The 13,593-nt window shown below is 41.3% G+C and overlaps 1 protein-coding gene across 6 annotated transcripts in view; it reads left to right on the plus strand.

Moving 5' to 3' along the window:
• The window catches only part of LOC117538471 (vacuole membrane protein 1-like), a 74,841-nt gene that overhangs the window by 49,329 nt on the left and 11,919 nt on the right, over nt 1-13,593 (plus strand). For all 6 annotated transcript variants that reach the window (XR_004567859.1, XM_034204192.1, XM_034204190.1 and 3 more), the window contains one exon: nt 3,509-3,570. Coding sequence is in view for 5 of the 6 variants with exons in the window: in XM_034204192.1 (XP_034060083.1) it covers nt 3,509-3,570 (62 nt within the window). In the remaining variant the exon portion in view is untranslated. The remainder of the gene's footprint in view (nt 1-3,508; nt 3,571-13,593) is intronic.

A 13,593-nucleotide genomic window follows, 5' to 3' on the forward strand; every position in this document is an offset into this window, starting at 1 on the left:
CACCGAGGACAGTGTAACAGAGAGGGGGCTGTAGAGGAGGACATGGACTGTCATATAGCATAAGGGGAAAGAGAATTTTCTATTGCACCCTTGGACTTTGGTAAGAGTGGTTAATATTAATATATAATGCTGGAGCACAAAAGGATGGAAACATTTCAAATCTTGATTATCCTGGCCAAAATAATAGATTAAATTCATAACGTTATCAAAATATCCTTAAAAAATGTCAATGGCACAACACGTAGTAGAATCACTTTACCTTACATTGAGTTAAGAAACAGATATTTTTATTGCATCAAAGAAAGGAAACACAACTTTCTAAAGTAAACATTCTTTTGTAGTACATTTTATTATAAATCATAAGTTCCCCTGCATTAATAAAGAATAAATAAAAATAGCAACATTGTCCGGTCTTTCTAGTTCCTGTATTTCTTAAATCAGGCTCTTTGTTCACTTCTCTACTACAATAGCAAGCTAGACATATTTTGAAAGTTCCTCATGTTAGCATATTCATGATTATCCTGAATATGAAGTCATGTTTTGTATCACCTCTGTGACCAGGATGTGTGTCGCTCTTATCAGAGTTATCACTTATCTGAAATCAGCGAGTCAGGACCGTGTCACCGTCGGTTTCCCAGCAGAGAAATCTCAAGGCATCTTATGCCCCGGCCACACGAGGACGAAAACGGCCGTTTGCGTTACTGTTTAGTGTCATATAGACCATTCGGCCACACGAGGACGACCGAATACGGCACTAAATGACTGAGGAAACGATAACGGGTCCCAAGGTGGATAGAACGGCATACGCAACGCTCTGGGGGGTCCAACGGCTCCGTGTGTACGCCCTATACGATCATTTTCTGATAATGATGAGGCAATAGCCCCACCTCTCCCCACCTCTGCTGCTCACCCCCGCGTCAAAGTAAACTGCACACTGAATTCAGATTATTTATCTTTCTCTCAATATGGACATAAACGCGAGTGAAGTCTAATCTGACAGGACGGAGACACGCAGTTCTGCTCACCTGCAGCTCCTCCCGCTGTGATGCAGCGGTGAACGGAGTAAAACACACACTTCAAGTCAGATCATCACCCTTAGCTATTTTATTTATTACCTCTCAAACTACCTAAACTAGATATAAATATGTTTATTTTTACTGTCGGCCGAGTCACTCATTACTGGATCAGCTGCTGCATGAAACAGACACTGACGTGCTGTCCGAAGAGAGGGAGGAAAAAGAGAGGCTCCGTGTATTTTATTATTATATTATATAGAGTCGTTATTCATTTGTTTTAAAGCTCAATAAATAACAAAGAAGACCTTTGTCCGGCACTTTTATAATTTTGTCGGAAGATTTAAACTTTAATACACGTTGACTGGCGAACAACTCTGCCCGGTTCCCTCGGCCCCCACCGCTGGAGAATAAACAGAAGGGCAACCATGACAACCATGCTTCTTCGCTGCTTTTGTGGAGGAAGTTACAGCGCCACGTACAGGCTCCTGCATATGTACTGCAGCTTCTCCAGCGGTTGGAGCTAAACGGAGCGGTCTCGTGTGGGCAGACACTATCCGGATAACTATTGCGTGTGGACGGAAGCTTGTTTGCGATTGCGTTTGCGTTAATCCTATGCGTTTAGCCGTTTTCGTCCTCGTGTGGCCGGGGCCTTAGTCAGCTTTCCTGTGTCGGCCATCTTGCTGTCCCCTTCCTCCCTGCCTTGTGTGGGATGATGAATTACTTGTCAATGCCTGTTGAATAGATGTGTGTGAACAAAATCAATATTTAAAAGCAATACTTCAAAATCTCTTCCTGAAGTTGGGGGTTTTGGAGAGGATTCACATACGGTTAGGCCCAGAAATAGTACGATAGCAACTGTCAATTATGTGTTTTGTTATTTTTGTGACATGGCCAACATTTGGACTCATACTGGCTTACCTTCCATGAGGTCCTGAGGCCCAACACAAATGAAAGTGACCGAACACATGTATGAAGTGGATGACATGTTACATAACCTTACAAAGAGCTCTGTAACAAAGCACTGATCAAAGACCGCTGTCACATTAAATTAACATTGTTAATGTTCTCTTTAGTGTAGCCATGCAAACGTGACAATTTGGCTGTCACATTTGTTTTACTTCACTTATAGTATCATCTATCTCACTCTGTAGATGTCTTGTTGTTTTTAATCATCCTGGAAGATATTATTATTCCTCATTACCTCCAATGAGGCTAGTTTGTGTGATATTATCGTTAAATCCTGTGATCAATATACTCAATAGGCATTTGTGTTCCATAATATCAGTGAGAAGTGTTTAATTGTATTTCATCAGTAACATAACCATGCTTTTAAAGTATCTTGAAAACTTTTCGGCTTATCATTAGGCTCAGTTTCACTAATTAATGTTAAACGTTGGATTACGTGGTCTACTGTTTCATATTACGATATATATTAATTTAACTGAAGCTTTGCGCAACCGTATAGAGTGAAATATTAAAATGAAATTTGTATGCCTCCGTCATTACATGAAATGGAAATTCTAGTCGTCTCGTCGTGTATCATTTTATACACTTGTCCCTATAATTCGGCAGTATATATTTAGTGTCTTTGGAAACCTTTGGATCTGGACTAGAATATAAAATAAGGGCTCTGTGGGTTCGAACAATCCTTTTCAGCTCAACATGAGTTTGTAATGATGGCTCTGTTGGGGTAAGCCTTTCTAATGGCATGTTGAAGGCAACCAAGATGATACTGGATTTGTAGTGGTCAAAACGCATGTTTGTTTATGGGAATACAGTAACTTGTAAAAACTCAGAGGGCATGTAAAAGACCAATAAAATCAAGTCAATTATTGGTTCCTTTTTCCTGCCCCTCTGCAGCAGGACAGTCTGATAGGAGCCAAAATGGCTGTCAGCCGCCTTCTGGCCGATGACTAAGCAGAAATCATACAGGACAGGAGCCTCCAGCCTCCCTCTGAAGCTATGACACATGTCCTTTGATTCCTACACACACGTACACTCTTTTTAGGACAGCCAGTATGATATGCTGACCTAGCGTACTGTGTATTTCATGTGTCATAGAGCCTTTTATTTCCTGCCCTCCATGACAAAAGGCCGGCTTGTGGGCCCCTTTTACACCAAACCGCCTTGGTGGTGCAAGGCATGGGCCGGTGCGTTGTGTGTGTGTGTGTGTGTGTGTGTGTGTGTGTGTGTGTGTGTGTGTGTGTGTGTGTGTGTGTGTGTGTGTGTGTGTGTGTGTGTGTGTGTGTGTGTGTGTGTGTGTGTGTGTGTGTGTGTGTGTGTGTGTGTGTGTGTGTGTGTGTGTGTGTGTGTGTGTGTGTGTGTGTGTGTGTGTGTGTGTGTGTGTGTGTGTGTGTGTGTGTGTGTGTGTGTGTGTGTGTGTGTGTAAGGGGACGTTACAGAATCACTGTTTGAACCACGATGCACATTCTGCCTTGTTGGTGACCTCATGGATCAGTAACTGACTCGCTCTTTCTGTCTTTGTCATACAGAAACTGTTCGTGATCCTCACCTTCAGCAGGCACATAGTGGAGCAGATGGTCTCCCTCATCGGGTGAGTAAGCCTCAGCGGGCATGTGTGAGTGTGTGTACGTGATGGCTTGCTCACCAAAAGTACCCTGTTGAAGTACAGCTATCTCACATGAAAGAGTTAATGCAGAACTTGACGGTTGAGGGACCTTTTCAGGTGGGCATGTGGTATTCAAGTAATTTATGTCCCTTTGTGGGAGATGGCGCCTCCTCCTTTATGTGAAGGTCACGCAGAGTCAGAGGTGGCTTTGAATTAAACATGGGGAATTTTGGAAGATGTCTTGTCTCCTTGTCCTGTTTGAAATACTATTTGGTCACATTTTGTTTTGCCTTTGGCTCCTAAGTTTGCCGATATAGCCTTCAAGGTGATTAATGGCTTGTATTTTTCCACTGGATGACTATTGGCATGTTCTAGTTGCTTCACAGGAAAGGATGAACTCTTCACGGAAACCTCCTTTCTGCTTTATCTCGCATGACGCACTGTTGCTGCAGTTTTAACCAGTCGATACCTGAGACAAAACAAAAGAAGAGGGCCTCTTTTGAGTGTCCAGATTGATCACCATGATCTAAACATTTGTGTTTTCATAAACTAAGGCCCTTCAGATTTTAAGACCTCCATTGCAAGAATTGCTAATGATTATTACCCCCATTACATTTATTTGTGCCAGTATTTGTGTTTGCCAACCTGGAAACAGCATCAGTGTGGTATTGAATTAACCGCCAGCAGCATTAAGACTGGATTTATCAGGAGGCATTTGAAACAGGCCGGTTACAAAACCAGGAAAACATTTATAAAAACCATGCAAACAAAATGTAGAAATCACACACACACACACACACACACACACACACACACACACACACACACACACACACACACACACACACACACACACACACACACACACAGAGAGACACACGCATCTTCTGGGCTTCTTGCAATTAATTCCAACAAGTTGAAAGAGCCTTGGTGCTGGGTGTGGGTGCTGATGGGTGTCATAATGGGTGTCCTTGTAGAGATGCCAGGGGTTGCAGCTGGTAACTGCCCCACACACACCTGCTGGTGGGAGTACCATTTATAACACACACACACACAACTCATACACACTTGCACACCGGTGTACTCTTTATCACACACACACACACACACACACACACACACACACACACACACACACACACACACACACACACACACACACACTTACTGAATACAGACAATGAGATTGCATCAGCTCTCGTCCTTGCCATGTTGTGTTTTGGCTTGTTTGCTTTGTTTCCATGTAACATGCAACATGTGTATTATTTATACAGACAGTACTTTATTTCTTGTTTTAATGCCACAACTATAAATATTTTTCGAATCTAGGCTAATTGATGAAGCTTACATAGCGTGTGTGTGTGTGTGTGTGTGTGTGTGTGTGTGTGTGTGTGTGTGTGTGTGTGTGTGTGTGTGTGTGTGTGTGTGTGTGTGTGTGTGTGTGTGTGTGTGTGTGTGTGTGTGTGTGTGTGTGTGTGTGTGTGTGAGAGTGAGTGAGTGTCAGTCACTGTTCATTGAGCTCCAGGCTCACGGCGACAGATCATTGGTTATTGACAGGTTTCATTCTGACTCACCGCCCACTTCTTCTCTAGAGGAAGTTTCCCTCGTGTCAACCGTCAGCTTCCTTCCTCTCAGAGGCCTTTCCACCTTCACTCTCACTCTCAATCACACATCACCTTATGAATGGGTGACAGCCTTTCAGTTTCACTCTTTAGGCTCTAACCGTGTCAGTGTTAACTATGCGTGTGCTTGAAATAAGCTTACACCTTTACACACATTTTAATGCAGGCACCTACAGTTGATACGCCGTTCACATTTTTCCTATTTATGAATGCTTTCTCAAAAGTCAGTTATACTAGTTATCAACCTTTTGATTTTGTGTGCATTTTCTTGTCACCTCAGCCACATGCAGTCAACTCATTTACTCCAATACAAATTCATAACAAATGGAAGTATATGTTTGAGTATTATGCCTTTGAAAGTTCTACATTAATAATTAATTTGTTGAGTGGTCAGATAGCTTAATAGCATCTGAGGTGTTTTTGGTTAACCCATGTGGCATGTAAGCAGCTTGTGCATCATGTGCTATATTTTTTTCTTGATGATTAAACAAAGACACAAAGTGTGTAAAAGTTATTCAGCATAACGACAACAAATATATAATTATTGTAATAAATTGTGTGAGGAACTTTATTATTTAAGCTCAGTTTGTATTAATTATTTGGCTATGGTTTTAGTAAACTGAAGGAGTAGTTTTTGTTGGTGACTGAAGTCGCTCTTGGACTTTGGACATTCTCATTCTCACATGACATACAAAGGCTGCACAATATGAGGAAAATATTGATAATGTATATATACAGTTATGCCTTCACTTTTTTTTAGTATACTGCTAAATATTTTAAAGCCATTTTAAATGGAAAAAATAAAGACATTTTTAGTTAGTTGGCACACACACACACACACACACACACACACACACACACACACACACACACACACACACACACACACACACACACACACACACACACACACACACACAGAGAAGCTGTCATCTCACGGAGCCTGTGTAATGTTTGGACTGAAAACATTTCAAATAACCACACACAGAAAATGTACTGAACACTGAAGATTTATCCTGACACTGTTGTTTTTCTATTTTATTACAGAATTGTTATCATTGTTGCTTTAATTACATTTTAAAATCATGAAATCGAAACCTCTTTTCAGCTTACAGACAAACCACACAAGAACATATTTCACTATGAGTTAATCATTACTCAAAATGTACACAAACAGGAGTTATTTTTATCTGATGAATTCTGTGAAATGCATTTTGTATTGTAACCCAAGTGTTAAAATTATAGTCAACACAAACAGTTTGGGTGATAAGAACGAAATAAATGCTTTGCCTTAATCAGGCCTTTGCTGATATGATAAAAAAGAAAACACTTAAACCCTGGCTGCTGGCTGGACGATGTATTGTGATTCTGTTCAGTGCAGCATTATAGATAAATGTTTCATTTGGCCAACATTGCTGTACAAATGACGAATAATATGTTTTTACTCAAGAACGTTTCATTAAGAAATCACTGTGTATTGCACAAAAGTGTGTATCATCATCTAGTCGTAGTATTTATGTCTTAAGCAATTCATTTTATTTCATATCCAATAGTGGGAATTTCTTGGGGATATTTCTCAAGGTTTTTCCTTTTTTTCATCGGCGGTTGACTCAGGAAAGGAGTTTTTCTGTGAATGACAAACGGAAAGTGTGTGAGTGAAATTCTGTTTCACAAGAGAGCTTTGGATCCGAGGCTCAAATGTCATCAGGCTCTACAACTGTCATCAGCCATTTTCATCACCTCTCCTAACAAAACTGACCAACCCAGGAGCTATTTTTTCAACAACTGGAAATCAAATATAGAAAAGTTGAACATAAGTGACTTCAACTTTACATTATACATTTAAGACTGTCTGATGTTCATTGAGTAAGCAAGACTGGAAAAAAAAAAAAAAAAAGGTTTTGTGGAAACATAAGTTCTGTCCTTTCACAGTTGTTCAATCTTGTTATTCCCTTTTCCACTGTTTTTCTAATTACTGTCTGTTACAAATGTCAGGCATTTCAAACTTGATATATGACTTGTTGGAGTGTATTGTGGAAACAGACTCTATATCTCTGGCAGATGGCTCTTGTTTTCCTGCCGGGCAAAGCATTTAAGGTTAAATATATGAGCTTCTGTCAGCAGTGGTGGGATAATAATAAAGATAATTTTAGCTTTGAACTGCCACAAAGTCACAATAAAACCCTGCTTGGATGCCTCTCAGGCTGATAACAGGAACTGATAAGCAGGTCGGTTGGAGCTGTGTGTGATCAGATTTGTTGGGCTTCTCTTATGTCCTGTGACTAACGTACAGATGTCTCCTCTTCAAGGCCAGCCATGCGTGTACAGTCATTGTTAAGAAGGAAGAACAATCTGCTAACTCACATTGATTAAGGCTTTGATCAAGAGGTTTCATGCTGTTATTTATTTAAGGGTTCATTTTGGAACTTTTTTTCATTTTCAGATATAAAGAAAAACCCTGCACATTATTCCCATCTTTCCTTCCAATTGTGAGATTTGATAAAACACATTTAGGATGAAAACTTAAACTGCTAAATAACATTTTCATTCACCCAGATGTTTACTTATACCCTCTCTCTAAGGAGCTCTCACTAAACACTTCACACCCTGAGAAACAATCATGACTAATGTCTTGTCTTATTCCACCTCATGCTCATTTTCTACTCTTGAGTTCCCTTCAATTTAATGTGCAAGCGAGGTCAAAAAGCCCAAAGGACTTCAGAGAACAAACAATCTTTGCTTTGGTGCTCAATATAACTTCAGGGCCACAGATTCATATTTTCCTCTGCCCAGTCCTCCCTGTCCTCCCTTGTCTTATCTCAGCTGCACGGGGTTTCTATGCCAGTGAGGTGGTGATGGAATGCAGGAAGAGCTTCAAAATCAGCCTTCGCATGCAGTAATGGAACAGGGAGCTTTCTTGTGTTTGACATGCCGTCTGGACAACCAGTCTCCACCTTTGATCTGTTGTGAGTCGCTCTGTTTAGACTAAATTACTTAGTCTGATTCCTGCCACTTTTTCAGAAGCCATATGGGAAGCGGGAAAAAAAACAAGTCTAATTATGAGAGCAGCTCTAGTGATGATTGTGTTGCTGGTGATTCACTGTCTGCAGGAGTCCAGGGTGTTTACACCTTGTCAGCGGTGACTCTGGTGTGACTGGGATTAGAGGTCTAGGAAAGCACAAAGTGTGAGGAAGAGTATGGTGCTGGGTAAGCTTGTGAGAATGTTGAAAAGAGAAGAGACAACACTTTTAAAGTTTCATCTTCCCATCATCTGGCTTTGCACTTAAGATGACTGTTCTCAGTAATCCATCCTCTTGATTGAGTCAGCCACTCGCTCTGTCTTGCATTGAGCTCCACAAATCCTTCAGACTTGTGTGTCAAGCAAAGCCTATCGCTGCTGGGCTCTCGGTGAGGAAGCCATTGAGATGCAGAGAGGAAGAGTTGAGACCTGAAAAGGTCCTCCGGTAGAAACCGGTGCACGTCTCCATGAGAATGCATCCATTTCCATGCGAGTCCATCTCCAAGGCGGGAGTCCATTACCAGCACAATGGGCCTGCAGATGGCTGTTCCTGCCACACACGGCTGTCGGCATTAGAGCCTCACAGCAGGACGCCCCGCTCAGAGGGAGGCCAGGGCAGAGCCTCAGGGCAGGGCAGCCGGGGGCAGTACGTTCACAATGCTGGATCATTGGAACTATCACTGAAACTATCTGAATCAACATCAGAATTTATATTGTATTATTACGTTAGTGTTTCCTGGTTGGAGGCATGCAGAAGTTGAAGAATTAAGGTGAATGATTGAAGACAAATTGTGCCCAATGCTGTTGGAAAACACTGCTCCCAATTTATTTTGACTTGCTTTTGGGATTGAAGTGGACTTTTTCAAGGACACTTTGAAACTATTGTGAACCTATTCCTTTATGTTATCTTATGTTCTTATTTCTAACTAACCTGGAGGTCACCACAGGCTTTTAAAGTATCAAACAACTCAAGTAAAGTTGGGTTTCTGGAGAAGTGAAATTGCTAAGAACTATGAACTATTCTGGGTTTTCACGGTAGCACAGTTATTTGTGTACGTACAAGAACTAAAGAAAGGAAAAAAAGTCTGTTACTGCTTGTTTCCACTGAATTTCACCCATCTTTAACACCCCCCCTGCTCATATAGAAACTAGGTTTGTGTGGTTTCATACTGAATGTGAGGCTGGGTTGAAGGTAACTGTGGCCTTGTAAGAGTTGAGAGTCACTGCAGTGAAGGATTTTTTTAATGTTCCTCATGTCTCCCCAAAATTAAAGAAAAATGCATCTATTTTCCTCGATCCATCAGTATTTTTGTGAAGTCAACATACAAAACCGATGTGAAGTAAACCACATATACCTTTTCTATACCTTTTATTGATCAAGTGGTCCAACTGTCTTAAATAAGCAATGCTGTCCGTATAAATAGTTTTGATGCAAAAATATTCATTTTAGTGAAAGTATAATGGAATATGGCCCAGCATGAAACTTGTGCTTTCTTATATTGTACTTCTTAAATGTATATGTAAAAATACATTACACAGTATTCATCTGGTAATAAGCACTCTTTTACAATAAATTGTGTCAATTAAAGTCGAAAACATGTTCTAACAAATCTGAGTTGATCAAATAAGCCCAAAACGTATTTGTATAACAAGCTCGAAATATACCCTTCATATTTTTCCTTAGAAGCAATCTGAGGCTGTTTTAAGGAATGAGCTGCAACACCTTTTGTAACAAAATAAATGAAACCCTATGGAAAGCTAAGCTGTAGGCTGTCTTTTTTCCTAAAGCATATTCAAGTATCAAGCCTATTGACCTGTATTTCATTGATTTTGCTAACGTTGGACACCCATGCCTTAGGTCATTTTACATGTGCTGGTTTATTGGACTATGAATGGTGAAGTGATAACAAATCTAAAAATGTCAAAGTATTTCTTTAACCATTTATACTGCTTCTATAAATAGCCCTCTATGAGCCATATGAGCAACGTGTTCCCGTTAACCCAATCTGCCAGAAGGGAGTATTTTCTATACTATTAGTCACCGTGTGCTCGGGTCACCTGAGAAGCAGCCTGACAAAGATGGCATTGATCAGTCCTTCCACGACCTGCCCTTCTCTGCTCACACAGTCAGACGCCTCACTTACATTAGGCTGACGGGATCAGAGGCAAACTGGGTGAGACAGTGGGAGTGAGGGTTTGAGTGGCTGACTCCCTTTTTTATACAGCGTCGTTAAGTTTAATGCGTTGCCCGGCGGGGCGTCCATTTTCTCATCTACCCCACTTCCATTCTGATTACCTTGGCCCTGAAGCTCTGACAGAAACACAGAGGCATTAACGGACAGAGAGCTTTGACTCTGAGCCAAAATACATTTTATTTAATCGTTTAAGTAGACTTATGAAATCGGCTACTGTAGTTCTATTTCTGCAGGTAATAGCAGAATGCAGGACTCAAACAAAGATACACAAAGATCTGAATGTAATTGTATCTTTGATGAGTAATTGTGTATGTGTGTCAGAGAGACACAAAGAGAGGGAGAGGTCAGATACGTGTTCCATGGTCTGGTGTCATATTATGTGCCTCCGGGGTACAGTGTGTGGACTTCCTGCTTTATTCATCCCTGATTCATTTGTCTTTACATGCTGCTCGCTCATCAAATCATTCCTACCAATGCTCAGGCCAAGGCTATGAAATTACTAATGTAGGACGGTGGACGGCTTGTATGTCGTTTTAGGAAACAGTACGCCATTGATTCTTTTTTAGAGCAGCTCATTTATCAGGGGAGCACAACCTGACCTTGAGCTCTTGATCAGCAGCATCCACTGAAGAGCATTGTCCGTGAATCCCATGAAATGTGTAATGTGCGCTGTAATCTCACCAGTTGTCATGAGTTTGTATGTCTTTGTCTCTGTAGTGTGAGAGGAGTCATCCCAGACAGGACCTGACTCAGAGGCCAGCCGGGCAGCCCCTCCCCGCCACACCTCAGTCAAAGCACACACATGTTGTCCCCCATCAGCCCATGCGTACAGAGAAGAGGGTTGTTTATGATCATCTTTCCTTTAAATGCGCCTGTTATTGTAGATCATCCGTGTTCGGCCACATTCTGAAAACCAGTGCAATCTGAATTAAAAAGAGGCTATGTTTTTTCCCACATACATAAATCATTAGCTTATTATTTTATTTTGTGTCAAACTTCGGAGATTTACCACTGGAAACACAATTGTATTACTTTTACTTAATGTTACGACTAAACTGCTCTGCGATCTTAAATCACATTGACACAACTGGGAAATAATGTTAGTATTTTTTTGCCAGATTTTTGGATTAAATCAGTGTTTCAGCACAAAGCTAACTGTCGCACAGACGTCAGAAACGTTCACCTATCTGCCTTCGGTTGCTCCAAACCACAAGCTCTGCAGCGTGTAAACTCAATGCAAGGCGTATACTGAATGCATGTACCGTATGATTTATAAAAGTAAATCAGAAAGCTACAATCCCTTTTGACTATTTGACTACGTTTTGCTTCTCACAGACTTTGTTTACATTTGAAAAACTGATCCTGCTGAATCTTGCCCTTTGTTTTGTGGGGCAGTCACTTATAGAGCAGCGGTAGCAGAAGATAGAGTTTTGAAGCGGAAGATATACAGGGTTTGTGGCTTTTGACAGATGCGTAGTAACCTATGTGGTTGTCTTCGCAGCCTGACAGTGTATATGAACCACACAGACTGTATACATTCCCACAGTCTACTGTAAAGTCCTTCACATTCAATGTTGTGCCACTACCCTGTTGTGTTGGATTAGTGGCATACATTTAGTTAACAGGGCTTCAATTGGTCTCAAGTTCTGATTTATTCCAATAACATTTATTTTCCACCCTGTAACCTGGTTTCTTAGGTGTGTTTCCCCCTATATCATTAAGTGTTTCATCTATGAAGGTGAATTACTGTAGGTCCAGGCATAAGGGGGAAAATAGGAGACATTTTGTTATTTAGTGTTTCAAAAATATAGGTGAAATGTCAAGAATAAAGAAGGACTTTCAGTATATGCAGTAACAATAGTACTTTGATTTATTTTTTAAAGTTTGACACTATTCTTGACATTTCAACTTTATTCTCTAAATGGTATTTCACATTTATCCCAAGTATTACAATTTTATTCTCAACATTTTAACTTTATTGCCCTCTTAAGAATATCTCCCACCTCTGATTTATTTCCCTTATGGATGGCAATAAAACTCTTGCATATTAATTTATCTGCTCTGGTTTGTTTTAGTTTTCTGCTTTTTCTTCTGCTCATGTTCCCATTAGGGACTAATAAAGTGCAACTAGGAGTCTTGTCTTGAGGTGTTTATTACAAAACAGGAAACAATGTCACCATAGATCCCATATAACATGTATGGATGTGTCTCCAGCCACATCTGACTCATTGAACAAACCTCTCACCATTGGAAGGCTGAAGGCCTGTTACACAGTGACCCAGCTACTCCACTCACCTCCACCCCCAGACCAACAGGGTCTCTGTGGTCATGCCGACCTGAACCTGGGGGTTGGAGGGCTGCTTTATGTGGCTGTCTGGGAAGCGAGAGGAATAATAGACTGCTATAATTGGTGCCCCCTGATTTCCTGGCAGCACTGCGGGCACCCGAGAGGATAGCATGTGTCCGAGCTTTTGTGTGTGTGTGTGTGTGTGTGGTGTGTGTGTGTGTGTGTGTGTGTGTGTGTGTGTGTGTGTGTGTGTGTGTGTGTGTGTGTGTGTGTGTGTGTGTGTGTGTGTGTGTGTGTGTGTGTCGGCTGTGGAGCGGAGATGTGATAAACACACTGGGCAAGGGGGATCTCCACTCAGGAGTGGGCTCCATGCTTTAGTGGTGAAGTCATCAGGAAAAAGCCCGGTTGAACTGGAGGAGGAACACACACACACACACACACAGAGATATTACCTTACAACATACACACGTGAATCCAAATGTTCCTTGCAATAAAATAAAACACACTTCTCCTCCCATGATTCCATTATCCTAAGACCTGATCAAACCAATGTGGAGCAGTAGTGATTTATGAGGCCCTGAGCTGATAAAAGGAAAGGAGTGAGAGCGCCGGTGTTTTGCTCAGAGATAGTACCGAGGTCAGAGTTTCAGTACCTAAGGTCACACAGACCACAGTGTGCGCCTTGCGGTGTCTGTGCTGTTATGTTAGGTGTGAACTGTGGCCCGGTGCAGCATTGGGTAACACTCCAGATTGCCTAAGCCAGTTGTTGTGATGATGTCGTAACAAGTTGGACCTGGCCAGGGTTTGGCTGTCATGTGAGCCCTTGTTCTCTTTCATCGGGGCACAAGTGTGTGTGTTTACTTGTGGGAGCCATTACCATAAAGG

Source organism: Gymnodraco acuticeps, unplaced genomic scaffold (genome assembly GCF_902827175.1).
Source record: "Gymnodraco acuticeps unplaced genomic scaffold, fGymAcu1.1, whole genome shotgun sequence".
In the NCBI taxonomy this organism is placed as follows: Eukaryota; Metazoa; Chordata; class Actinopteri; order Perciformes; family Bathydraconidae; genus Gymnodraco; species Gymnodraco acuticeps.